This window comes from Sceloporus occidentalis, unplaced genomic scaffold (assembly GCF_023333645.1).
Source record: "Sceloporus occidentalis isolate IW3139 unplaced genomic scaffold, rSceOcc1.0.p SCAF_2, whole genome shotgun sequence".
NCBI classification, from domain to species: Eukaryota; Metazoa; Chordata; class Lepidosauria; order Squamata; family Phrynosomatidae; genus Sceloporus; species Sceloporus occidentalis.
The window spans coordinates 96,159,513-96,186,465 of record NW_028316982.1 but is presented as its reverse complement, the minus strand read 5'-3'; the positions used below and the strand labels follow the sequence as shown (position 1 = coordinate 96,186,465).

Here is a 26,953-nt window from a genome sequence, read left to right as displayed (position 1 = left end):
TACAAACGCTCATGCTGCCACAATTTCTTTCTTTCAGTTCATCTCAAAGGTACTACAAGATTTCTCTGTGTATCTCACTCATAGTCACTTCTGGAGGAAAAATGGTATGACTTTTTTTTTTTACAATCCAGCATCACGCTTCACATCATCTGGCCATTCCAGCAGACTGGATACTGAAGCAGCATGCTTCTTTCACCTCAAAGTAGCTTTCTTTTCCAACATGCTCAGACACATGTTTCGCTAAGAAACTGATAAATAATGGATCCCTGAAAGTCTGTGACAAGTGTTCCTGGCTATTCCTGACTCATCTTTCAGTCTTTTGGTGGATGAACTCTCACAGAATGTGTGTTTATTCACACATTCATTCCTCATATGTACATCTGTACATTTATCTCCAGATATTTTTTCATTATTCTTTCTGCTTGTATTGAGAAAGTCAGTTACATATGCCAGCTGCCCTTGCAAAATTCATTTTTATGTCCCTGAAAGAATATCGGGAATGTACCTATAAAAAGATCCCCACTAATATTCCAGTGGCTTATTATTCAAGGATACAAATGATGGAACATCAATAGATTTCAACAAAGGATGCAGGAATTAATGGACACAGATGCCAACTTAATAGCAGAAAATTTAAAAAGTTTTAAAAATTTTAAAAAATCACATGAGAATGTTGGTAAACTTAAAACCAAATTAAATTAAACATAAGTTAGTAATCCAACATCTGATATGTGGGGGTACAATTCAGAGACATACTGTAACTGTGTTACTCTTGAGTATCAGTATGCAAAGGGAGCCCTGGTGGCGCAGTGGTTAAATGCCTGTAGTGCAGCCACTTATTCAAAACCATAAGGTTACGAGTTCAATACCAGCAAAAGGGCTCAAGCTCAACTCAGGCTTGCATCCTTCTGAGGAGGTTGCTAAAATGAGTACCCAGATTGTGGGGGGAAATTAGCTTACACTTTGTAAACCGCTTAGACACTGTTAGTTCAGTATGAAGCGGTATATAAATGAAGCTGTTTGTTTGTTTTGTTTATCCCAGCTGTAGAATGTTAGTCTCAAAAAATCCAAAAAGTTAGCCTTGATTTTGCCATTTTATATAATGGGACTTGAGCATTCATGGATTTTTGTATCCATAGGGAATAATCTCAACTACTTGAGAGAAAAAACTTCTGAAACAATCCATCCTTGTGTAGAGGACAAAAAATAAAAATAAAATAAAACTAAAGAATTATATTTCTGTGTATTACCATATGATGTTTACCAGAGCCGTATTTTCAGCCTCCCTATGTTCTTATGTGATTTAAAGATTTTTATTCTTGTTCTATGAAGTCTGTATTTCCTTGCATGTTAATTAGTGTATCCTTATTGTTGATCATTTCAGGATAACGTAACATCTGAGGCTCTTCCACTGCAACATGTTGGTTGATGCAAAATTCATAAGCGTCTTTACTCTTGCCAGATTGGATTGTGCAGTGTATCTGATGGGTTATCTCTCTGTCAGGCATCCTGTCTGTTAACTAGCTAGTGTAAGAAATTGAGAAGATGGGACACTGCAGCAATGGATCATTTGGCAATAAAAGCAACCAATTAGCAAGATTTGCATGGTGAATTTGAGCACAAAGAAAGAAAAACGTGAGAAACTGTTTTGTAAAGAAGATCACAATCCAGATGCTACACTGGTTAGCAAAATACAAATAATAAAGAGCACTGATCATTTTAGGTTCTTGGTAAAGAAGTTATTCAAAACTTCTTTACCAAGTATAAACATAAGTATAGAAAGTGATTATCTGTTTTTACCCAAGTCCCCATCATGTTCCTTTTATTCCTTCCTGCTGTGGGAAGGCACTCTCTGTTTTTTCCCCCCAGTGCTAATCCCATATCATATCTCCTCACCATTCTTCTGAATTGCTCTTCCAACATCCTATGTTCTGAGAAAACAGAGTGGGGCAGGTAGACAGGTGTTCTGCTGGTTCTCAGCTCAGAACTAGGCAAGATTATTATTTTATTCCATTCTATCTTTATCCAAAACTGCAAGCCGAGAGAAAATGAAAGTTGCCTTGCACATTGCTGTTTAAGATAACATGTTACGTGCAGAACCATGCAAAAGACCAGGCTAGTGATTCTCTGTCAAAAAGAACACAGTTCCATGTTCATATATGTAGATAAGTATAGTAGAAAGCACATGATGTATGTGTGTTGACCTGTGGCAGCAGTCTGCAGTTACTGCCATTATTTGTATTCAGTCCTGTTTGCATGTATGGAAGTTTGCACACTCTTCTATTTAAATGAATGTGTGTGAATGCTGGTATATATTTATTAATGTGGCTTACTGGGTAAGAGATCACTTATAAAAGAAATTCATCCCTCCATTCACATGAGCACACATATATGCTGAATATGAAGAGCTCAACAGTTGTTTATTTTTTAACTAGTGCTAGTGAAATAAGAGTAATGATTCTGCATTGCAGAGATGTAGCATAAACATTATCCATGTGGAACTCAGGCCCGTTACAGACAGGCCTAAAAGTACGCGCTCTGTGCGTGCTAGGGTTACAAAGGGGTGTCCTTTCCGGACGCCCGGAGCATGCACAAAATGGCGGTGGCCGTTCCACATGGTCGCTGCCGTGACTACGTCATAACCGCGCCTCCTCTAAACGGGGCAGCGCAATTGTGACATAGTGGGGCTGCGCGAGGGCGCCTAGTGCGCCCTTTCCGTGGCCCCGGAAGGAGCTCCGTTTCAGAGCTCCTTCCAGGTTTGCGTTGCTGGGCACAGCCTTTAGATGGCTGCGCCCAGTGACGCAGAGGAGAAAGGGGCCAAGTGGCCCCTTTCTCCTCCTCCCCACTGCTGCGGGGTGTCCTTGGGCTTGAAGCCCCAAGGACACCCCTTTCCAGGCCTCAGGGAAGTGGCCTTTTGCCACTTCCCTGCGGCCTGGAAAGCGGCGGATGAGGGCCTCAGCGGCTGCCGCTCTAGCCACTGAGGCCCTGATAATAATAATAATAATAATAATAATAAAAAATAGTTTATTTATATCCCGCTTTTCCAATTTGTGATCAAAGTGGCGTACAAGTTTGAATGAAAAACTACATCAAGATAAAAACAATTAAAAACAGTATTTAAAAACAATCACATTAGCAATAAAAACAACAGGTTCAGCTGAATGGGGAAAATCCATAGACATCACAAGGTTGTCAAAAACTGAGGGGGTGGAACTTAAACTAACATCTCATGGGGGGAAGGCTTGAGAAAAGAAAAAGGTCTTTTCTCATGGAGGGAAAGGGGCAGGTGCAGGCTGCCGCTTTTCGGCAGTCTGTAACGTGCCCCAGTTTGACAATTTCATGAATGTAAGTTGCTAACAGGATGCCAGACAAGGTCTTTTGACATTATTGGGGAGAAGAAAGAGCTGGTAGTTTTCATATCAATCAATTATTTATTATTACGGCATACAGCCAGTATAAGATGATCAAACATCCGTATAAACAATACACTCAAAATGACCTTTTCCAAGGTAGTTTTCATTTATATATTTCATTTAAAAAAAATTTTAAAATATTAATTTTGCATTTTAAAATAACACTTTTATATGGCACATAATTTAAAATAAGAAAACATATCAATTAAAAAGTATAAAGGAATTAAATCAGAATAAAAAAAGAAGGCCAATGAGGATAAAAATATCTCCTCAATAAATGTAAGATTTAGTAATTCATGTGATGGTTTGGAAAGTAGAGTTCTTTCAGTGCACATGATGGCACATCATTTGAAGTACTGTGTGTGCATGAACTTTTATACTGTGTGTTGCAAAATCCAAGTGTTCAGAAAAAAATAATTGTGTAAATTGTCATATTTGAACGGGGAAAACCTTGTCTGTTTGTGAAAGTTTGGATATTGATTGAATGCATGCAGGATAGAAACAAACACACTGGTATGGCTTAGACGTGAATTCTGACTGTGTTTGTTGACTCTGCAAGACTTTCTTTTCCTTCCTTTTTTTATCTTCAGGCAAACTATGTGCAGAAAGGTGAAGTGTTTTGAATTTTCGTATAAATATATTCAGAAACCTCAAAGGCTAGAAGTGATAAGTCATTAAAAAGGATGTTTAGAAATGGAGTGGTATAATACCAAAGTTCAGGAAGTGTTATGCCTCGTCTCCAAGACAGAGCAGCCCAACTTCACAAAGATTACATAGTGGCATATACCAATAAACACATTCATTAATAAAACTTGGCAAAGGTTTTGCCAGCTGATAGAGAAATGATGTAAATTAAGCTTGGAGTTTCTCTGCATTTGTTTTGTTTTCTATTAGACTCTTGGTTCTTAGCTAGTCATGACTGAGCAGTAGAGATTAGCTCTGAAGACAGAAAAAGTAGGATCTGTGCCCCAAGCTTCAGTGTCATCAACAGTGCTTTGCAGTTTATATTCCAGCCTCTAGAAATGTCTAATATCTCTATAGCCAGTAGGCCTAATCCTGATTATCAGCAGGGAAGCAGCCCTTCGTCTAGAGAAGAGCCTTTCCCTTTGAAGTTCTCTTCATTGCTGCTTCTGATTCTGAAATACTTACACTTCCAAAATAAAGTTTTGGTAGTAATGATTGCTGGTTGCATATCCCTCATTTCAGGGACTTAAAAAGTTGCATCCTGTTTGAAAAAAGGATCCCTTGGTTATCCCAACTGCCACTTCAGGTTACAATTACTCCTCAGGAGAAGAAGAGTGCAGTACTCTAGGACCATTGAATAAACCATAATCCTGTAAGACCTATTAACTTCTCTTATAATCACTGTATGTTGTGTTACTGGCTTATCAGCATATAAACGTATGCTTCATAGTGTGGAGCGGGGTGGTGGTGTATAGTTGCCATTCCATTTCTAAGTGACACATGGCTCCTGAAACACTGATTTGTTGTTGTTGTTGTGGATGTGGATGCAAGTGGTCGTATATATTTGATTCATTATTGAGAGTGATCTTTTTTTTTTCTTTTTTTTTTTTTGGGTCTATAAAGGACACTTGGGTATTCATCTGGATGCTCATTTCAGAAGTGCAAAATCTGATGCTCATGAGTCATCAGTTTTCTCTTTCTTCCCATCTCTATCTCTCTTTTCCACCTAACACCAAGGAAGCTGGCACTAAACCAGCAAACAAATTGAAGCTCACTCTAGCCAAACAGAGGTACCCCTGTTCAGGTGAAAGGCAGCTCAAGTAAAAGGGATTCAGCCTGTGCCAGATGAGGTTATGTTCCTCTTAACTCCCAGGTTTGCAATTTTGGCATGCTCCTGGTGTCAGATTTGAACTTAAATGCCTAGAATTCACCAGTGACCAGGAATGCATTTGCACAGCTCTAGTGTCCAGGTACTCCCATTCCTTGAGGTATCACATCTGGGTGCTGTGAGTCATGCCTTGCTAGCATCCCAGTTGGAATACTGTATCATATTATACGTGGGACAGCCTTTGGAGAATTCAGTGGCTTCAAAGTGCTTTGGCCAGTGTGCTGGCTGGGGCTCATTACATTATATTACTTACTTCTTGAAACAGCTTTACTGGCTACTGGCATAATTCAAAGTGTTTTGAAGCCCTTGGGTCCAGGATGTCTGAGAGACTTTGGCCCGTTACAAACGGGCGTAAAGTACATCCTCAGGACGTACTAGGGTTAGGAAAGGGTGTGCTTAATGCACGCCCCTAACCCTAGTACGTCCTGAGGATGTACAAAATGGTGGCACCCGTTCTACACAGGCGCCACCATCTTGATGTCACGGATGCTTAGCGTCCACACATCGCACGGCAGAAGTGACGCCGCAAGTGCGTGACTAGCGACTCGCGGTGCCACTTCTGGGGCACAAAAAGAAGCGCCATTTTGGCACTTCTTTTTTGCGGTGCCAGGGAGCCTCGCGGTTTGGCCGCTGGGGCTCCTCGGCAGTTAATGGCGGTGGCGGCAGACCGCCACTTTCAGGCAGTCTGTAACACACCTATATTTCCTATGAGTCCACCTGAGTTTTAAGATTAGCTTTCTCTTGGTCCCACCAACATTAGAGGTGAGGACATGGTATGTGGGTATGGAGCCCTGGTGGCGCAGTGGTTAAATGCCTGTACTGCAGCCATTCACTCAAAACCACAAGGGTGCGAGTTCAAGACCAGCAAAAGGGCCCAAGCTTGACTCAGGCTTGCATCCTTCCGAGGTCGCTAAAATGAGTACCCAGACTGTTGGGGGCAAATTAGCTTACTTGCTAATTAGCTTACTTGCTGTTCACCGCTATGATCTTTGGAATAGCGGTATATAAATAAAACCAATTATTAATTATTATTATTATGGTAGAGGGCCTTCTCACTGGCTGTTCCCAGGTTGTAGAATTCCCTCCCATGGTTGTCTGATCACTTTCTGATGGCAGGCAAAGACCTTTATTTATTTGTTTGTTTGTTTGTTTGTTTAGGCAGGTCTTTAGCTCTTAACTTGTTGTGGCATGAAGAGCTTTTAATGTGATGTGCTATGTATTTTAAGATTGCAATTTTAATAGAATTGTTGTTCATTTTTTTAAAAAAACTTTTCTGCTTGTAGTTTTTAGCTGTGTTGCTTTAATTGGTTGTAAGCAACTAAGCATCATCTAAAAAACTCTTTGAAACCTTGCTGTAACCCTTGTCTTTGTTGGTGATTATTATTATTATTAGTAGTAGTAGTAGTATCAATGAACATTTAGTGTTATTATTAACCTAAGTCTTAAAATTTCAATAATTGCAAATCTCTGTTTAGAACACTTAGGCCCTATACTGACTAGCCCAAAAGGCCGGCCTGTTGGCAAAGTTGGGGTGGAGTGTCCTGATGACACATGCCCTGACTCTTCCCCCAGGTCGCCATGATGTGCTCCAGATGATGCAGCGCTGAAGGGGCACCATAGAGCTGCACCGCCACGACTATGGCACCCTTTGCGGCTCCTTTTTGTGCCCTCCAAAAGCCAGATCGAGGCCACGGCTTGAGGTTGCCACAACCCTGATCCGGCCAGGAAAGGAGCATCCTGTAGAGCCCCTTAGTTTCTCCAAATTAACAATATCCCTTCTTCAAATTATGCTCAGATTAACTGATGAATTCTTTTAGTCTTTGTGGTTATCCTCACATTCTGTTTTAGCATACCTGTTAAGATAACACGATAGCATATACCAATAAATGCATTCATGAATAAATTACTGGAAGGAAGCATTTTATTTATTGTTAAAATGAAACATATTCCCCTGAGGGTGTGTTCAGTAATTACCTCTGTACACAAATATTTTCACACTGTGTTTTCTCCCTATTGCAAGACACTATTGTTGTTAATCAAGTTTCAGTTTTGTGTTTTGAATTGGAGAGTGATTTTTTTAGTGGGAGTGGAGTTGTTTCTTGAAAAGAAATGACCCCTCCCAGTGTAAAATAATCTTACTTCCAATGAATAACATGATTTAGATAATACTCTGTCATTAATGACAACAGTAGTTTACTATTGTTTCTATTTAGCTTTAGACAAGTGCCTTGTCAACAAATGTGATATTCATATTCATATTATTATTATTATTATTATTCAAATATAACCCCAAACCTGTTTTTGTTTAGTCAAAAATTTTCATCCTTAACGTCTTCCCATCATGATCTTACATGCCTTCCTAATAAACATATGCATTTGGAGGCCTTTCAGGGCAAAGTTCAATACAATGTGAACATTTTCCAAAGCTCCTTTATGTGCATAGAAGTATATTATCCCACTTATTGCTTTGGGTCACTCTCTCTCACAAAGAATCTTAGGCGGGATACATACCGCCATTTAGTACGTATAGGATACGTACTAGGGTTAGGAAGGGGCGGTGCTTCCGCACCCCCCTAATCCTAGTACGTATCCTATACGTACAAGATGGCGGCGCTCCTTCCACATGGGCGCCGCCATCTTTACGTATCGGACGCTGAGCGTCCGTACGTGTCACAGCCTTTATGACGTAGCGAGTGCGCCCCTGGCACCTCGCTACGTCACAAACGCGACTGAAAAAGAAGCTCCATTTTGGAGCTTCTTTTTCGGTCCGCGCGGGAGCCGCGCCGTCTGAAGGCTCCGGCTCCCCCACGGATCTACCGGCGGCGGCGGCAGACCGCCGCAAAGCAGCGGTTTGTACCCCACCTTCTAATGGACAAGCATTTCTCCTTTTCACTTTTGAATCATAAAATCATAGCATTGGAAGAGACCACAAGGGCCATCCAGTCCAAGTGATATAATGTAATGTACAATGAAATGTATAAATACTGTAAATCGTCCTTCCTTCCTCATTTTCTCTATCACTCCCTTGAGATATCCTTCTGTCTTTCACTCCTTTCTATCGCCTTTCCTCTTCTCTGTGTGGAATCTCTATTAGATTTGGGAATTTCTATGACTCAGTCCAGTTGCATCTGGTACCTGTCAAGCGGAAAGATTTTGACCCTGCACAGTACCCAACCTCACCCTCTTCCATCGTCCTGAGCAGCTGGTCAGTTAAATTGGAGAAAATAGAGATTATGCTCAGGGTTTTTGTTTGGCAGAGAGTGAAACATGGTGACAAGAGCATTTCATGTGGTCATGTACATGTTTCACACTATATCAATTTCTGAGTAAACACAGGGCCTACTAGAGTTGTTGCAGCCTTCATCCGTATAGGGATGCCCTGCATTCCATTAGCTAGTTTTTCCAGAATTAGACACAAGTATGTTATCTCCATATAGTATTTCTGTTAGCAACAATGGTGTTTTTTTTCAAAAAAAAAAAAACGACACGCATATGTGTTTTTAACCTATAAAATGAAAAACTGACGTTTAATAAAATGTCACTTCCTTGCCCAACAATAAAACCTAACATACTGGGGAGGTGATTTACTGAGCTTTTATTGCCCTTTATAAATATGTAATAATCTTGCACTTGGTAGTTGGTTTGTCCAAGCTATTTAACATGAGTTATAAATCTCGACAACAAAATTTTCCTTTAAAGAAGAATGAGTGAGGATGACAAATATTTCATTTATGCAGTTCTCAAGGAATGTGCTTCAGTTTCCTAGTGCCATCAGAGCAAGAAGCCATGCTTCACTTTTGTTTCCTTTATTTGCTCTTTTAGCATTTGTCAAGCCAAAGGCTTGCTTTTTGCTTCTTTAAAGACAAAAAGCACAAGTGTCCTCGGAGCTGACAATTTGGGTTTGGCCAATTTTCTGTAAGAACCTTTTATTCTGTGCCATCTCGCCTTCTGAAACTTTGAACTACAGTTTTCTGAGAGGCTGCTTAATTGACCACCTAATTTACAGTCTGAATGCTTGCCCAGAAACCAAGTGTAGTTTACAAGTATACTACAAGTGCACTAGATGAATACCATCTAAGGTTCACTGTCATTCCTTCCAGGACTTTACAATTGGATCTCTCTGCAGGAAGAGCTAGAAATAGACTGAAAGCCCTTCTTATGCTATTTTCAATACAGATGAATTATACTACAATTCAGCTAATGTAAAGGGCTATGGCAAGCTTATCCTAATTTGCACAGCTGTAGTTCTGAATTCACTTATACAGGAAATGAAAGAGGGCAATTTCCCCTTAACACTGAGTTGCTTAGATACTCAAATGACTTAGATATATGGTTCTTTGCAGCTCTTTATTTGGAAATTGTACTGCCACAGTACATCTCACCTTTTTAAAAAGCCTTTTAAAAATAATGGTGAGATGTTTAACCTACATAATTTATTTGTTTAAAAAAAGGTTCTGCCAAAAGGAAATACTTTTTTAATAGGTGGCATGGACGTATTATGTGTTGTTTATTTAGTAGCCAAACATGTTGTATTAAGAAGTGCATTAGCCATGAGTAATAAGGCTATGATCTCTGTCGTTCTGAACACAGTTTCCTAGAGTGGTGAAAACTATGGAAAGATTGGGCCCTTTTCAGAAATGGCTCTCATCCCCTGCAACGGCCTCCAACAAGAATGTATTGTTTCTTCCCTTGGTTGTCTTTTCAAAATAACTTATTTTTGTTGTTCTTGTTTTGTTGTTCTTGTTGTTGCTAGCACCACCAGAGTACCTTAGGGCTGGCAGGTTGAATATGAGATGATGTTCATGTAGCTTTAATCGGTAACAGATCCTGGATCAGGAAGATTTGCCATCAAGGTCCATCAAGCACAATTATGGGACGTCTCTTCCTTCACCCCACAAAACCCACTTTTCATCTGCTGCACATCCTTGCTTACTATTCAGTGGCTGCTGGAAGTGGAGGATGGGAATGTAGACAAGCACCCAGCTCTGTTCCTGTAGCTGTCTGCACTTCTTAGAGGGTGAAGTCCTACTTTGCCCCTCCATATGCACAATAAGTACATGTTGGGAGCACTTGAAACAAGCTAATATTTATAGCAAACCAATCTGTTTGTTAACATAAAATCTCTGTATGAGTCCAAAATTAAAAATGGATTTTTGAATTCCAAAAGTGGGACCCAAGGCAGCTTACAATAAAGAGTAAATCAATAAGCAACCATGTTCACTATATTGCATCTGAAAACTTTTCCTTTCTACTGATTCAGCTTTTGCACATTTTTTCGTTCCCCCCCCCCCCCCAAGGATTAATATTATCTAATATGATATGGCTCTCCATATCCATGGATTCTGCATCCACTGATTCAACTATCCATGGCTTAAAAATATATTTTTTAAAAACTCTGGAAAGCAAACCTTTATTTGTCATTTTACTATGTCATTGTATATAATGGGACTTCAGCATCCAGGGATTTTTGTATCCCTGGAACCAAACCCTAGGGGATACCAAGGGCCTACTTTAATGAACACTTGGGTGCATTCCCAGTATGAAATAGACAAATTGCCAATCGGTGTAAATGACCCTCATTCCCATTTGAAACCGGTTCTTGTTGCAATGTGATCAGTCCTCATCAAGATAAAGTGAAGCAAAGGCAAAACCCCTGGTTTTTCCACACAGTAGTTTGAAAGAGGTTCTTTTGAGAAGAATAGATTCTGAAGCGAGTGCAATAAGTGGAAACGACAGATCAGAATCGATTCATTCTGGAGGGGAGGGACTAATGACAGAGGGGTGTTTACCATCCCTCCTCGATTTTTGGCAGATCCACCATTTCCCCCCCTCAGTGCTGTACTTGTGTCATACACTTTGTTCTTACTTTTCAAAGTAAAATTGATCCATCAATCAAATATTCTATTAATTTTACTAAAAAAAACAAACCACTCAAAACCCATTGTCCCCCCCTTCATCCTCCTGCCTCATTCCCTGGCTTCTGTTCCTGGCTTCCTCCTTCTGTCCCCAGCTTCCTCCTTCTCCCTCCATTCCCCAGTTTCTTCCTTTTGTCCTTGGCTGGCTCCTTCTCCCTCCATCCCTGGCTTCCTCCTCACCCAGCACCAAGTGGTGCAACTAGTGGGGACAACAACCATGCCAAAAAAAAAAAAACCCCGATTACACAAAGATCCGCTTTGATAGTGGGAATGAGGGACCTTTTGGAATTGATTTCCAACAGAGAACGAGGATGAATTGGAAATTGGGAATCGGTTTAACCTGCAAGTGGAAATGAGCCCAAAATATTTGGAACTTAAGTCCATTCTGATGTAAACCCATTACTGCATTTTTCTGTTCCTCTACAAGAGTCAGGTAATGTTCTCTTCCCACACATTGTTTTTCTATATACTTATGTGTTAAGGGATAGAGAGGTCAATGATAAGAAGATGCACTCTGGTCCATGCCAAGTATCATGTAACATTGGAAGAAAGGGTGTCTAGAAACCTGAATAACAACAGAACACAAATCTCAATAGAGTTACCATAGGAAGCTTACTTTTCCTTCCAATTATGAAGAAGAACATACTGCTCTCACTGAGTGGACTTGGCCCTGTGAGATCTCTAGTACATAATGCTTGGAATGAAAACCCCATTGCTTCCATACTGCCTCTGGCCATCCTACCTTGTTTCTTGGCTTCATTGCAAGAATGTAGTTCCAGTTGCTGGACATATGAACAAACATCATTCACTGCCAAGTGCAGAACTGTTCCAACTATAGACTCCTAGCTTTCCCTTCAGTTGTGTTGCTAAGAGTCAGTAAGTTATGAAGTTTTGGGAAAGCACACATTATGGAATACACAAGATTTTCTGTTGATTAATATCTGAAAAATAATAACACAGAGAGGCTTATAACTTAGCTTTCATCTGTTATGGTTTTGATTTTGTATCCTGTTATGTGTTGTTTTCAGACCATTGATCACAATGGATGACATGCTCAATACAGTGTGTGTTTTATTTGTTTATTTGTTATGAAATTGGTTTAAAAAGCAAGGAAATTTTTATATACACGCACACACACACACACACACACTTACTTATTCCTTTTCTTTTAGTTTCCTTTGTGCTCTTTTGGGATGTGACATTGACTTTCATTTAAGGAAGCTAAATTCTTCAACAAGTATAATTGACTGTTCTGGGACTAGGGCTTGATGTTCTTTCATTTTTTGGTCTGCAAAGTGCAGAAGGGAAGTCAGTACTGGCAAGAGGTTTCATAGCTTCCAGTGTGAGAGAATCCTGGATCCATGGTGCTCTACTGTGCCAATAGCTGTCTCCATTGTAATATATGAAAGTCCATTGCCCCTCTTGGGCTCCTGATGAGATGTAGAGTAGTTAAAAACAGATGAAAATATTGCACAGAAACAGCTTAAAATATGTTAAAATATGTTTAAATATGAAAACACTTTGCTGAAACAGTCCCAAAATCAGACCTAAATTTTAAGGACCAAAGACTGTATGAAACAATTAATCTTGGCTGCCCACCAGAAATGGAACTGACATGATTTCCCATGGGAGCAAAAAAAGAAGTGCTGTTACAGAAGTCATGTCTTGTGTACTTTTGAAGCCATCCTCATGGGCTGGTGGAAATTCAACAGGGACTCCACTGAGAAACTTGAATTCCAAGCAGGCCCAGATAGTGCTTGGGATATTGCAAGAGATAGTGTTTGAGATATTATGATCCCTTTAGGGCTTTAGAATAAAAAATAACTGCAGTATTTTGAACTGACCTAGAAGCAAACATGCATTTGTCACAGTGTTGGCGATACGCATTTGCTGAAGCTCACACCAACATATTGTGCACTGTGATTCCAAACACTGTTCAAGGACAGCCAGATGGAGAGCACACTACAGTACTTTCATCAGGAAGAAATTAAGGGCCCCATTCATACTGGTCTAAAAGACCTGGAAGGAACTGGGCTGATCCGGATGCCCCTCCCCCGAATCGCTCCGTTAGCAAGTGCCCACTACAAATTTGAAATCGAATGCATTTTGACCTGCAAATTAGAAATCGAATGCATTCTGTGTCCGCTGGCGAGGTGGCTGCTGCCAATCAAGCTATCGTCATGGTGACGTCTGCAGGGCATCGGGGAAAGTGTCCTCCCTTTTTAAAGAGCCAGGCACAGGGGTTTCAGCGGCTGAAGCAGGGAGAGAGATGCCTCTCTCTCTCTCTCTTTTTTTATAAACCTGTGGGCTTTGGGGTCAGATCTGCCCCTGTCCCAGGCAAAGGATGGGATTGCCATGCATTTTTTTTTTTATGCTTTTAAAAGCAACATTAGCTTTCCCTTTGCTTCCCTTGCTGTATCTGCTCAAGAAGACAAACCATGCGCATATTTGCTCCAAAAAAATTGTTAAAAATGTAACATTGATTGTTTGCAACATTTGTAGCTTCCCCCTCTGCAGAAGGCAAGGAGATCCAAGGATATAAAGTGCAAGCCCAGCTCCATCTGCCTCTGGAATACAAACATAATGTATTCAATGCGCATATTTGCTCAAAAAAAATTGTTTGAATTTGGAAAGGGGGGGGGTTTGCCTGACATGAGCTCCGTTCGTGACCTGAATTTTTTCCTCCTGCAAGGGAAGGAATGCCCAGCGACAGAGGGCTTTGGGCAGGGGATGCAGGGAAAAGAGGCTCCTAAAGAATGCCTTCCCTTGCTCTCTTCTTCCCAGGGCTCTTTCCTCCTCCCCCTCCCCTCCGATGAGGGGAGGAAATGCCTTGCCCTTTGCCCACCCTCTGACCTAAATCCCTCCCTCAATTTGCCTTGATCGTGATCGAGGCCAAGTTCTCATTCCCAGGACCCGGGGTTTTCCAAAAGAAACGGTATTTGCGCCGATTTCAAAAACACCGCGCTAGGGGCCATTTAACACGGAACGGGTGTGCAAGCCCCGGATTCGCTTGTGTGAGATTTGGGGTGAGTAGGAACTTCACGTGATTGAATCGGTTTCAGAACCGATTTTTTTTGTAATGTGAATGGGCCCAAGGAAGGCATGAACCACTGTGACCAAATCCAGTTTCCCTAGGAAAGGACACAGCCAAAACATGGCCAGAGCACCACCTTTAGGACAAAGAAATAAAAATAAACTGGTAACTTGTTGTTCTTAAAATAGCACTTCAGGTTTGTTCATTTTTAAAGATCCAACGATGAGAATAATATATTGGGCAGGAGCACAAAACAGATCTGCTGGGTTCCATTTTTGGCTCTTAGTGAATATATTGAAAAGTAGCAATGCAGGGGTTCCAAAACTTTCTTGGTTCACAGCACCCTTAGTGTCTCAGCAATCTTTTCATGACTCCCTTAAGCCAACAAGAAATAACTATCACCTCTGTTTATTAAGTATTTAGGTTCAAGTATTTAGGTCCAACTTAAAAAGTATTTATGGTTGCATCTGCACTGCAGAATTAATACAGTTTAACACTGCTTTAACTGCCATGCTGTGATGCTATGGAATGTTGGGATTTACAGTTTTGTGAGATACTTAGCCTTCTCTGGCAGAGATCTCTGATGCCACAAAAAGCACACGTCCAAGGATTCCATTAGATAAAGCAATGGCAGTTAAAGTGGTCTCAAACTGAATTAATTCTGCAGTGTGGCAGCAGAATATGTCCTAACACCTTGATAGCAACAGCAACAAAATGCTACTAAGGGCCAAATCACTGCAGCAACAGTAGCAGTGACGACGAGGATGAACCTAGCCTCCTCCTCCTCCTCCTCCTGTGAGTGGAGGTGATGTGGGAAAAGAGAGGGACCTGCTTGCTACTGTTGCTACTGCTGCTTGTCCTTTCAGCACCATGACCTTCCTTGACTCAGTACTAGTTCCATGTTAGGGTCACAACTATGGAACTAATATTGAGCCAAGGGTATGTGTGAAGGTGGTGACAATGGCAGTAGTGCGTCTAGCAACAGAGACGTGGCCACTCCAGTCTCACTTCACACTTTAGGAGAAGGGGAAATAAAGTGTCAAAGACCAAGTCAATGTCCTCTTCCTCATGTTTGCTGCTGCATCCAGCTGCTAAGGGCCAAGTGTTTACCTTCTCCTCTTCACTTCTTCTTCTTCTTCTTCTTTCACCCAGCCAAGTGAAACAACAAACAAAAGAGAGTGGATTAAAATATCCTGTGACACCTATGTGAGTTTGCTGTAGTACACTGGGATGCCACATGGGAACTGCTATAGTAAAGTCATGGAGAGAGACAGGCAGGTATGGCTGGTGGGCACATAAGGTGAATGATTAGATGTTGTCTAATGTATCCTTTCCCAAACTTTGTTACTGAGTCCCTACAATTTAAGATGGGTGCAGTGGGAAAGGGAATCCAGCTAATAACATGATGAAACTTTTAAAATGCAGTTGAGCCAAATGAAGAGGAATAAGAATGGGGATCTGGAGAAGACAGGGAAAATTAATGTTTGGCAGAAATATATTGATCAGAAATTAATTTTGAGGAGCTTCTGGGAAGGAAAGGAGCATTTTTGTTCAGGGCTAAATTAATGGCCATTTCTTCTAACTCATATTTCAGCATTAGTCTCATAATTGCTCTCTGTTGCTTACTCAGTACGTAGAGGACATTTTGGACATTTAAGATTTTTGAAAATTAAAATTTCCTTAGAACTATAAATGTCCTTTGTAGGCTAACATGATGGTGGCATAATTGTCTTTCCTAACTACTATGGATCACTTTGCAGCTTATGCATCACATTTTCATATTTCGCTCTACCTTTCTGTCACCTTCAGACACCCAATCCCACCAGAGCTTTGGTGGGCAACAGGAAGGCTTTTTGATGGAAAAAAATGGGGTTCTGTTGTTGTTGTTTTTCCCCTGCATTGGTTACTTTCTTCATACTGTGCCTTTCTTGGTCAATATGCTGCCTCATCTTGTAGCCCCAGAAATCTTCTCTAGAGGGCCTTTTGAAGATGTCTTGTTTACAGTCCTTACTCTGAGGGGTGGTATTCATGCAGAGTATCAAAGAGGTTTTCCTTTTTCCCTCCCACACTGAAGGGATCCTGGGATGAGATGGGATGGTGGAGAGCATCTAAAGCATGGATTAGTAGATCTGAATGAAATGAGAGATGATATACAACATGTAGTCTCATGCTTTGATTGTCTCTTCTCCCAGTGATTTGGTAACGAGGCAAAGAGGAAAGTAACAGAACAAGGTAATGCTGTAAATTCAGAGAAAGAGAGATGGCTAGATTGAAGTTCCTCCCCTCCCCTCTTTCCTTTCTCCCTTTCATAATATGTCTTTCTCCCAATATGGGACCTAAGGTCGTTCAGAGCATACTGCTCAATACTTCTAAACAGCAATCATAAGCTTTAAAACTGCAGTGATTAAAATAATTTGAAAGCATTTCAAACATAACAATGGGGATAACATGGTATGCAAAGGGATCTTGTAGCAGACTAACTTTTGTAGACTTCAGTCTGCTTCCTAAGTTGCATAGGGTGAGGAGGTAGACTCAAGGCTACAAAGGCTCATACACTTTATTTCTTTCAGTTAGTCTGAAAGGTGCTACAAGATCTCTTTGCATACTGATTTTCCAGACTTGGCACGGCTATGTTTTTGAACTCTGCCAAAGTGGATAAAAGTACAGAATCCTCCAATATTGTTGTTGTTTAAAATAATAGCAATAATTTAAAAATATTTCAGCAGCAACTAGTTTAGAGCCAAGTTTAATCCTGTTGGGAAAGGGTGAACAATCCCCATTTTAAGGGTCTTCAGTTAGGACAAAAAAAAATATTTGAGGCCTGAAACAGACAGACCAGATAGAACAGCTTCTGGATACTTTGGGGCCATGGCATATAGACGATGGCTGGTAGACACTCTGAGGCCACCTAAGGTGGCCCAAAGTAGGCCCAAAAAGGAGCAGCAAAAAGTTTGGGACTGCAGCAGTAGCCAGCTTCAGGTGTCCAGTTGCCGTGGTTCCAGGCCGATCATGCCTGGAGTGGCCAGAGGCTGCTCCAAGCCACCCATCTGCTTCGCCCCTGAGGGACCTGAGCTGGTACATAAATATAGCCAATGATTTTATCTCCTCTGGAATGCCTGCTACTACATTTTAAATGTGTAGTGACAGTCAAATGCTACTGCACCTGTGTGGAGAAAAGGCAGATTGGAGTGATGGCAACATCCAGTCAAAGTGAGCCTGGCAACAACCAGCATGAGTTTACCTACTCCTAAGAGCAAGTATAAATAGGCTGAGTGAGGAGATAGGGATTTGGATAGAGACAGAGGTCTGAGTTAGGGGTTTATTAGGCCTTGAAGGATTTTAACAGCCAAGGTGGCTAAGATGCACTGCTGAAAAGGGGCAGTGGGAAAGGGTTTTGAGTATCCAGGTTGGCCTAAAAAGAGGTCAGGTGTGGAAAGTGAATTGGTGTGGCTGGAAAAGGCATAAAGTAGCAACAAAGTTTTAAAGTTCTGAGTCTAGTCAAAACTCATATGTGAATCTGGAACTGTTTAAGCACAAACACTGTATCAGCTCTGAATCCACCAGTCTGTTTGTGCAGACTTCAAATCCATGTCCCTTGATTACACATGAGGAGCAAACAGAGGGACATAAAATGGGGTGTGTGCCTGCGGGACATGCCCATGGGTGCCTGTGGGGGTGCTCCGCCATTCAAGACAATGGGGCTTGGATATTGGTGGATTTATGTTGTTGTGGGGCAGAATGGATTGCCTGTGAAAATGGAGGGACGACTGTATATTGTAAATAAAGTTTTCTTTTGTTTTGCTTCAAAGTGTGGTCACTTGAGGTATTTTAAGAAAGTATAAGCCAAACACCACTAAGGATTAATATTACTTGCATTGCTCAGAAAAGTGTGGGACTCACTCAAGCAAGGGATCTGAGTTTGAGGGGCTCATAGCACAATTTGTTGACAGCTAGGAAGGTAGCTGTTGTCAAGAAATGCAACATGGGATATGCAGTTATAGAAATAAAATATGTATGTGAGAAGCAAAATGACTAAGCAAGTATAGACAGAGAAATCACACAGGTGTAAAAGGTGATCTAATTTGGAAGTCTTGGGAGCCAAGGACAAATTTTGGAATGAATATTGGCAACACCTGAGACTTGTTTCATGGACAAGATAATCAGATCATATTCATGGGTTGGACTTGAGTCTGGGGTGAACAAAGTCAACCAACCATGTGAATGTACACACCCAGTGGGTGGCACCTAACAATAGCTATAATAATTGCCAGTTTTGTTAATGTGCTGCTGGTTGTTGTGGATTGTTGTGGTTGATTGGTAGAATTGTGGTAGGATAGTTGGGCATATTCTGAGAGCAAGAATTGTAACTGTATATAGTGTATAGTAGAATAAAATAGTACTTTTGTTTAAGACTACAAAGTCGTTTGGTGTCTTGAGTGAAAACAACAAGAGTCAGCAAATCCTGATGGTGTTGGAGACATCAGAGGAAGAAGAGTGAGAAAGCCTGAAGAGGTTTGTCAGGGTGTTCAGCTTATTCTCAGAAACTCTGCTGCTTTGGAAGAAAGCAATAACCACTAGCCAAAACTGGTCAGCTCAGCTTCATTAACTTGGTGGTGAGTTACAGCCTGAGGTGAAGTGCAACAACTCCCATCATCCCTGACAGCTGTCACATATTAGTGACAGCAGTGGGATAAAAAGACCCATTGTGCTGCCATCTGATAAAAATAGTTGGGTGAGTGAGTCTCACCTTCACTTAAGTGGTGGAAGCAGTGGCACACAGTAAAAAGGAATGAGAGGTTTTCAGCGATTATGGCAGTGCCACATTTTCACCGTCACAACCTGTTTGTTTATTTATTATTTTATTTATTTCTTTTGTATGCCACATTTCTCCCAGAATGAGACCCAAGGTGGCTGCCAGAGAGAATCAGTTAAAGAACCTTCAGTATGAAAATATAAAAACAATTAAAACCACAGCAGAAAACAGTATAAAATCATTGAAAAGACATACAATTTTTTAAAAAAGACTGAACCATTATTTTTATTATGAAAATGAAGAAGAAAGTATGTGTTTTATCAGCAGAATTCAAGACTGAACCAGACGGAGTTTGTCTGTTATATTCTCCTCCTCCTCCTCCTCTCTGTGTGCTATTGCCATCTTTTTCTGCTGCCAGTCCAGCTGCTCTAATAACCAGGCTTCTGCGTGTGCTGGGTTGTGACCTAGCAACCTACACATTATAATACCTACACAGAGACACTGCCATGCAGAAGCATTTCCAATAATCTCCATGATGCAGTTGTAAAGTTGATGGTGCAGCATCTCATTAGATCATTAGCTCACTCTTATGAAAATCTCTATTGCCAAGTAATATTATTGTTTAAAACTATATATGTTTTTTAAAGGATATTACTTTTTTATAGAAATGCTCAGGCAAAAAAATAGATATTCTGAATCAACTTAAATTTTCATTTTTTTTATACTTGCAATAAAATACTACTTAGAACATATTTAGCATACTCCCAGTGTGGTATCAGTTTTGGGTAGGTTCAAAGTGGCATGCCAGCCTACTTAAGCACTTTAATGATACCTTCCTATACATCTCTGTATCATGTGGTGGGCAGCTATGAACATCTGGAACAGATAACCCTCCACAGATAGTTTATACATGGATTGAAGCACCCAGAGCTTGAAAATATTCAACAAATGTATGAATTTGAAAAAGTGAACCTTGATTTTGCAATTTATGTAAGGCTCACCATTTTACTATCCATTCTAGTTAATGGAACTTCAATATCCATGGATTTTGGTATCTATGGGAGGTCCTGGAACTAAACCCCAGTGGATATCAAGAGCCCACCTAAAATAGTCTTTAACTGCTTGCTGCTGCCACTGCCTGCCACTGAACCATGGGAATGTATTGAGGGTCTGAGATGGTTAACACATCCCCCACTGCTAGCATTGAAATGGGAAGAACTCTCTTCCACTGTACATATCATACATTTATGTTTTGGATCATGACCTATGTGTACAGCAGCAGGATTTGTGGTTTCCTCATTCAGATGAAACACGCTAGCAAATATATCAGCATGAAAGCTTTTCAGTATCTACTGACAAAAGCAGTGGTGCCTTGTGATTTCCATGTCAGTGGGACTGGTGCTTCTTCTCTAGTTGTATTCTTACCTTCAAAGTAGCTATATAAGGTACTTTCATATTTTGCAGATAGAGCTGAGCACCTTGGATGGTGTCTTTAAAGTTCAGATTAAAACCTGGAGCAGGTTAACTTTGGCGGGATACAGACTGCCCAAAAAGGGCAGTCTGCCGCCACCTCCATTTCTGCTGGCAGGAAGCCTCAGCTGCCAAACAGTGAGGCTTCCCGGCGGCGGAAAAAGAACCCACAAAAAGCAGGTTCTTTTTGCATCGCACTTGTGACTCCCGAGTGCGCAAATGGCACACTCGTGATGTCACAAGTGCAATGGGACGTGCAGATGCTACGCGTCCATCGCGTCAAAATGGTGGCGCCCATGTGTATAGGGTGCCACCATTTTGACGCCCCCGTCACGTGCTAGGGGTGAGGCCGGTATGGATGGTGCGTCCTCGGCCAAGCCCTAGCATGTGATGGGGGCGGCGCAAAGGCCCATCTAAATCGGGTCTATCTCACTGGCCTGACAGGCCACCACTAGTTTTGACAATAGATACAGTGAAGAAAACCTAGTCCTGATATAGTTGGCTAAAATCCCTGTTAAACTATTCAAGTCTCTGGCTGAGCTTGATAAATCAGTTGTTTCCTTCCACCTTTTGCAAGTGATGATAGAAAATAAAAGGTAAGATAATGTCATATATACCATGCTGAGGTCCTTGAAGGAAGAATGGGATACACATCTGGAAAAAAACTAAAGAGATACAAAAATAAATGGAATGAGAAAAAGGATACTAGCCTTTTCAAACAAATGCACCACTGGTAGAAAGTATCAACTGTGCTCTCAAAATAGTTTTATTTTTTTTTTCATTCCTAACTTTATTTTCAACACAAGCAAAGTACATAGTATATCAGTGCCCATTGTGAAATCTAATGGAAATGGCCCTTTAAAAAACACCATACCCACAAACAGTACATCACAAGTGGAGTCTAGATCTACCCTTCTAACTGAATGTAGCAATATTCTTAAAACAACTTATTAAATAGATGCACTTAAATTCTCCAAAGTATGAGAGGAAGAGTTGTAAAACATAGACTGAATCGTTTTAGTTTTAGTAGCAATAACACAGAGATCAAGACAGGAATGGTTCAGAAGGCACAAAGTTAATGATTGCTGCTGTTCATTTCTGATGTGCATTTTAATTAAGAGGATTCCTGTGTCTACCACAAGTCATGTATATTGATTTCAGCAGTGTGCCTCCTGTGTGAGGGAATTTTCAGGCTAGCTTATATTCAATTTTCCTTAATCATTGCTCTGAGCTTCTCTCCATGCTCTTCTGCATACTATCTTGTTACCTGAAGTTTAGGACTTAAAGCTTAATAGTTGGACTTACAAGAACAAAGACTCTTATTTGGTAAATAAGATTTAATGCTGGTGATACTGCACATGTTTACATAGAGTCCTTCCTATGAATTAGAAGTGCCCTCTAGTAACTCAAACAGTCATTAAGATCCAACTAAACATTGCTGAGATGGACAGATGTCAAACTAAGTTTAGATAGATAGATAGATAGATAGATAGATAGATAGATAGTGATATACAAGGTTTACAGCCAGGTTTTCAAATAATCTGGATTTGTCCAACATCTCTTGGTATTTTAAACTGAACAATACTCTTTTCTCCAATCACTCCTGGTTTAGATCAGGGGGTAACTCTCTGTTGCATTCAGTGTGACCTACTACTGAGTAAAAATGTAGAGGATTGCACTATTAAGAGGAGTGAGTGAAATGAACTATCCTTATGTCTTACACACACAATACTTTTGCATTTTCTTATTTATTAAATAATATTAAATATATTATTGATATTACTTTCTAAGAGAGCTTTGCAGGAGTCATATGCAGAACCTTGACATGACAAGAGTCACTCATTTCAATAGAGTAGGGAATGTCATACTTTCTTCCTTCTGTACACAACTACTTGTACTTGTGGGAACACATCAAAGAGGTTACTGGAATAGACTGAATCAGATTCTCTGTGAACCATATCTGTATGGAACTTTATATGTGACAACTGCAACAACGTCTCTGCATTGTGGTATATATAGCGTACACATCAGGTGCCTCAGACTTCTATTTAAACTGCTTTTTGTGCCTTTAAAGCTTTCTCTATAAACCACAACAAAATCTTACTTATTTTCTTTCATTATTCTGCTCTGCTTCCATTGATGACTCTTAACTTCCTTCCAGACTGGCAATATGAGGGTAAGATGGCGAATTGTAACTTCCTGAAAATTGCTTGTCTGTTTATTTTCTTTTTCACTCTATTTAACATTTTATTGAAATTCTGTTCACTCTCACTAATTAGAGACTTGTGTTGCAATTAAATTTCAATTATGTTTATTTCTGTTGTGAAGCTTTAATTATGACTTATTCCTTTTAATCATTCTTTTATGTTATTATTTGGGTTAATTTACTATCACATTGTCTCTGTCCTGGAGGACCTCTTTCCCATAGTGGTCTCAGTGGGGTGTCTGGTTAGCGTAAGACATGATTAAAGAGTAGCAAGTGAATTTGTATTGTGTTGTGATGTGGCAAAGACTTGGTGTTTCCTGTACATGACAGAAGCATCTAAATTTTAACAAGTAATTCATAGTACAGCAACACATATTAAAAGAATTAGGTTTGAAATGTGTTGCTGTTACAGCAAATTTCTAGAGCGTAGTCTAGGGCCTGTCTTCCTGAGGAAAATCCTTCTGCTACAAGGATCCTGTATAATTAGGAACTAGGTAAAATCTGGGTAAGTACTTCAGAAACCATTGGGTGCCTATAGCAGATTTTAACAAAGTTTTGTCCCCCGTACGTCTCAAAAATGACCAGTCGAGCAGTTTGAGTACACAGTTACTATCAATGCATCAAACTAATAGTGGAATTTGAAGTAACTTGTATTTTCATGTTTGTAGACTGCAAGTTGGCCAGAGCAGGGCCTCCAGCAACAATAGTTCCAATTGATGAAGAAAGTCGGAATGGTGAGTATGCATCAAATGCTAATGCATTACGAAAAGGTCAGCGATGATGGTTTAATATTTATTTTTCATTGTGGTAAATGTGTTTCTTGTTCAAATAAAGCCCATCTTTTTCAACAAGAAACAATTTTCCTGCTGCATCCAATGTTCTTTTGGTTCAACCTAAAGTTTCAGGTTTTTAGTCTTTTTTTACTGAGTATCTAGGCAAAATGATCAAACTTTGGGACAAGAAGTTCAAAAGTGAAAGCTAGTTTCCACATGCCTTGAAAGGTTTTATTTGCCCTTTGCCTGACCTCCACATCCATCAAGCTTCACCTGATACACTTTACACAGCTGAGTCTTTCCTTGATTGACCATTTATTTCCAGCCAAATCTTTCAAGGCTATGCCCCTTAGCCCTCATACACTTTATCCCATTTTTGAGCTTCAACAGACCAAAAAAACTATACACCAGGCCTGGATCAAAGTGGTTTAGCAATTTCCTGGAGTAATGGTAGCTGTTGCCCCTTAGCTGCTTATACAGGTATGTGTGTAGTAGGATTCTTCTAAAGATAAGCAAGACTGCCCTTGGAAACAAATTATTTTCCATCACTTCTGAAATCTACCCTAAGGACCCAAACATACAGGCCAAAATAAAGCTGCTTTGAGTCAATTTAGAGGTATGCTATTTAAATGACATACACATCTTAAGAGGCTAGAAGTTGTGCTAAAGCTGCGCTCCAGTCCTTAGGGCTGGAGCATGGCTTTGGCACAGCTTCCGGTCTCTTAGGACGCATACCTCCAAAGTGACCCAAAGCAGCTTTATTTTGGCCTGTATGTTCAGGCCTTAAGAGCTCATACAGACAGGCCAAAATAAAGCTACTCAGACCATTTGTGACATTATATTTTCAATTGCGTGCATTCATACATTATATTACAATCATTCTATATTGCATAGAAATTAAAGATTGTAGGTCCAAAACTCCATTCAGACCTCAGGGCACCAGGGATTTCAATTTTTGAATCTATTCCAAGTGTGAGTGAAACAGAGAGAGGAGGAGAAATGGAGGAGAGTATGTAAATATGCATTCATAATGCATTAACTACATGTGATGATATCCTTTACATGTTACATCACAGAACATGGTATGAAATACTGCTAATTCCCCAGTGTATACTGAGAGCTAATTTTGTGAGTTCAGATTACCTGACCTCATGAAGGTCCTAATAGCTAGAAGAGCTGCAGGTTTAATCCCATTTTAATGTCCAAAACTGTTTGATGCTTCTTTATGTTGTTTACTCTTGGGAAAGCCTCTGGCAGCTTGGCTTTTAACAGCACACCATCTATTCTTTCTTCTTCTGTTGTATCTTCTTGTGCTGTTGTTCACTGAATTCTTGTCAAGCTAGATGAGAAGGAAAAGCAATTGCAGTCATAGCTTTGCCTTGATTGACAGTAGCATCAGCATCAGAAAGCTGTGCTTGCAAGCATAGCCAACAAACCAATCTCCATCTCCCCACGCAGAGTTATATATATTTTTCTAGCATGTTGTACTGTGAAATGAATGTGGGCACAATAAGTAGCAAAACTATGCCAATAGTAGGTCAGGAAATAGCATTACCATTTTTGCAGACCAAAATGAAAGAAACTTATTCACGTTTCCTGCAAGATAGCTTTAAAATACTATTTATTTACAGATTGAGTCTTCCCTTATCCCAAATGCTTGGAACCAGAAGTATTTTGGATTTTTTTGGACTTTGGAATATTTGCATATGCATAATGAGAGATCTTGCAGATGGGATACAAGTCTAAACATGAAATATTTACACCTTGTACACTTGGCCTTAAGGGAAGGCAATGGCAAACCTCCTCTGAACAAATCTTGCCAAGAAACCCCTATGATAAGGTTGCCATAAGTTAGAAATAACTTGAAGGCACACAACACACACACAATTTTATACACAATATTTGAAGTAATGTTGTGTAAATTTTGTATACATTAAACCATCAGAAGGCAAAGGTTACACTATTTCAGCCACCCAAGTGGACAATTTTGGATTTTGGAATATTTCAGATTACAGAATTATGAATAAGGGAGACTCAGCTTGTCTTTTCTTTTCTTTTCTTTTCTTTTCTTTCTTTCTTTCTTTCTTTCTTTCTTTCTTTCATACACACACACACACACACACACACACCATCTTTTACTCAGTGTGGGACTCAAACCAGTTTACAAACATTAAAATGCATAAAGCTGCAAACATTTCTTTGTGCAGAAGCTTAAAATACAGTGAAACGGTCGATAAAATTAAAATCAATTAAAACCAAACCATTAAAACAACAGCTATAAACTAAATATCAAATGAAAGGCCCTTTCCCCTGAGCAGTCAGCCCTCAAAGGCTTATCAGAACAAAAGGTCTTCACCTGCCTATGAAAAAATAGCAAAAAAGATGTCAGTCCAACTTTTCTATGAAGGGTATTCCAAAGTTTGGGAGTAACCACCAAGAAGGTCCTCTGCCATGTTTATTCATTTGTTTATATTATATGCTGCCTTTCTCCTAAGTTGGACCCAAAGTGGCTCACAAAAGATACTTAAAAACAGTACAGTTTTAAAAACAAAATAAAAAACTCATATTAATTTAACAATCTAAAATATAAGATATTTAAAACAACTTAAGTTAAAAATTCACTAAAACATACAAAACCAACATCCCTGGATGCAGTTACATATTAAAAGCCTTCCTGAAGGCTTTTCCTTGTGTCTTCACAACCAAACCTGTGATAGTGGTGATGGTGCTGGGACTGAGAGAAAGTTTTCCCCTGAAGATCTAAGGCTAATGTCATGCTCTAGAATTAATGGAGTTGAACGCTGCTTTTAACTGCCATGGCTCCATCTTATTGAATCCTGGAATCTGTAGTTTGGTGGGGTACCAGAGCTCTCTGACAGAGGAGGCTAAAGATCTCACAAAATTACAAATCCTAGAATTCCATAGCATTGAGCCGTGGTAGTTAAAGCGGTATCAAACTGCATTATTTCCGCAGTGTAGATGCAGCCGTAGAGTTATGATAGGATCATACAGGGAGACACCAATGGTACCCATGAGGGTGATGGGACAGGGAGAAGGACTTCTGCAAAATATCTCAAGACATGGGAAGGCTCATGGAGGGAGATATAGTACTTTAGACAACCTGGACCTCAGCCACATAAGGCTTTGTAGACCATAAACAGTAATTTGAATTGTGCCTTAGAAACAATCCAAAAGCCAGTGGAGCTGTTTTAAAAGGGGAGTTATGTGTTCGCTGTATTCAGCCCCGATTAACAGTCTCTGTTTCATCTCTCTTATTCATTAATGCAACATCAAATATATTTGCCATAACCATCTTCCATCTGCTAAAATGAAATACACTCAAAGTAAATGAAGATGCTAGTGTATACATAATATCCATTTTCATATAATTTATTTTTTATTGGTACAGAGAAGCAGTAATTCAGTGATAGTACTCTCTTGTTGCTTAAGCATCATGCTGATATGTTGTCGCTCACTGACAGAGGGAAAAGTGCTATATAGTTTTGCAAATTTGTTTCTATCAAAACTGTATTAATT

The 26,953-nt window shown here is 40.0% G+C and overlaps 1 protein-coding gene across 5 annotated transcripts in view; it reads left to right on the top strand.

Moving 5' to 3' along the window:
* LOC149318735 (protocadherin-15-like) overlaps positions 1 to 26,953 on the top strand; it is a 952,040-nt gene that overhangs the window by 512,040 nt on the left and 413,047 nt on the right. For all 5 annotated transcript variants that reach the window (XM_089510367.1, XM_089510370.1, XM_089510366.1 and 2 more), the window contains 2 exons: positions 22,599 to 22,613; positions 23,312 to 23,377. In XM_089510367.1, the coding sequence (XP_089366493.1) occupies positions 22,599 to 22,613; positions 23,312 to 23,377 (81 nt within the window). The remainder of the gene's footprint in view (positions 1 to 22,598; positions 22,614 to 23,311; positions 23,378 to 26,953) is intronic.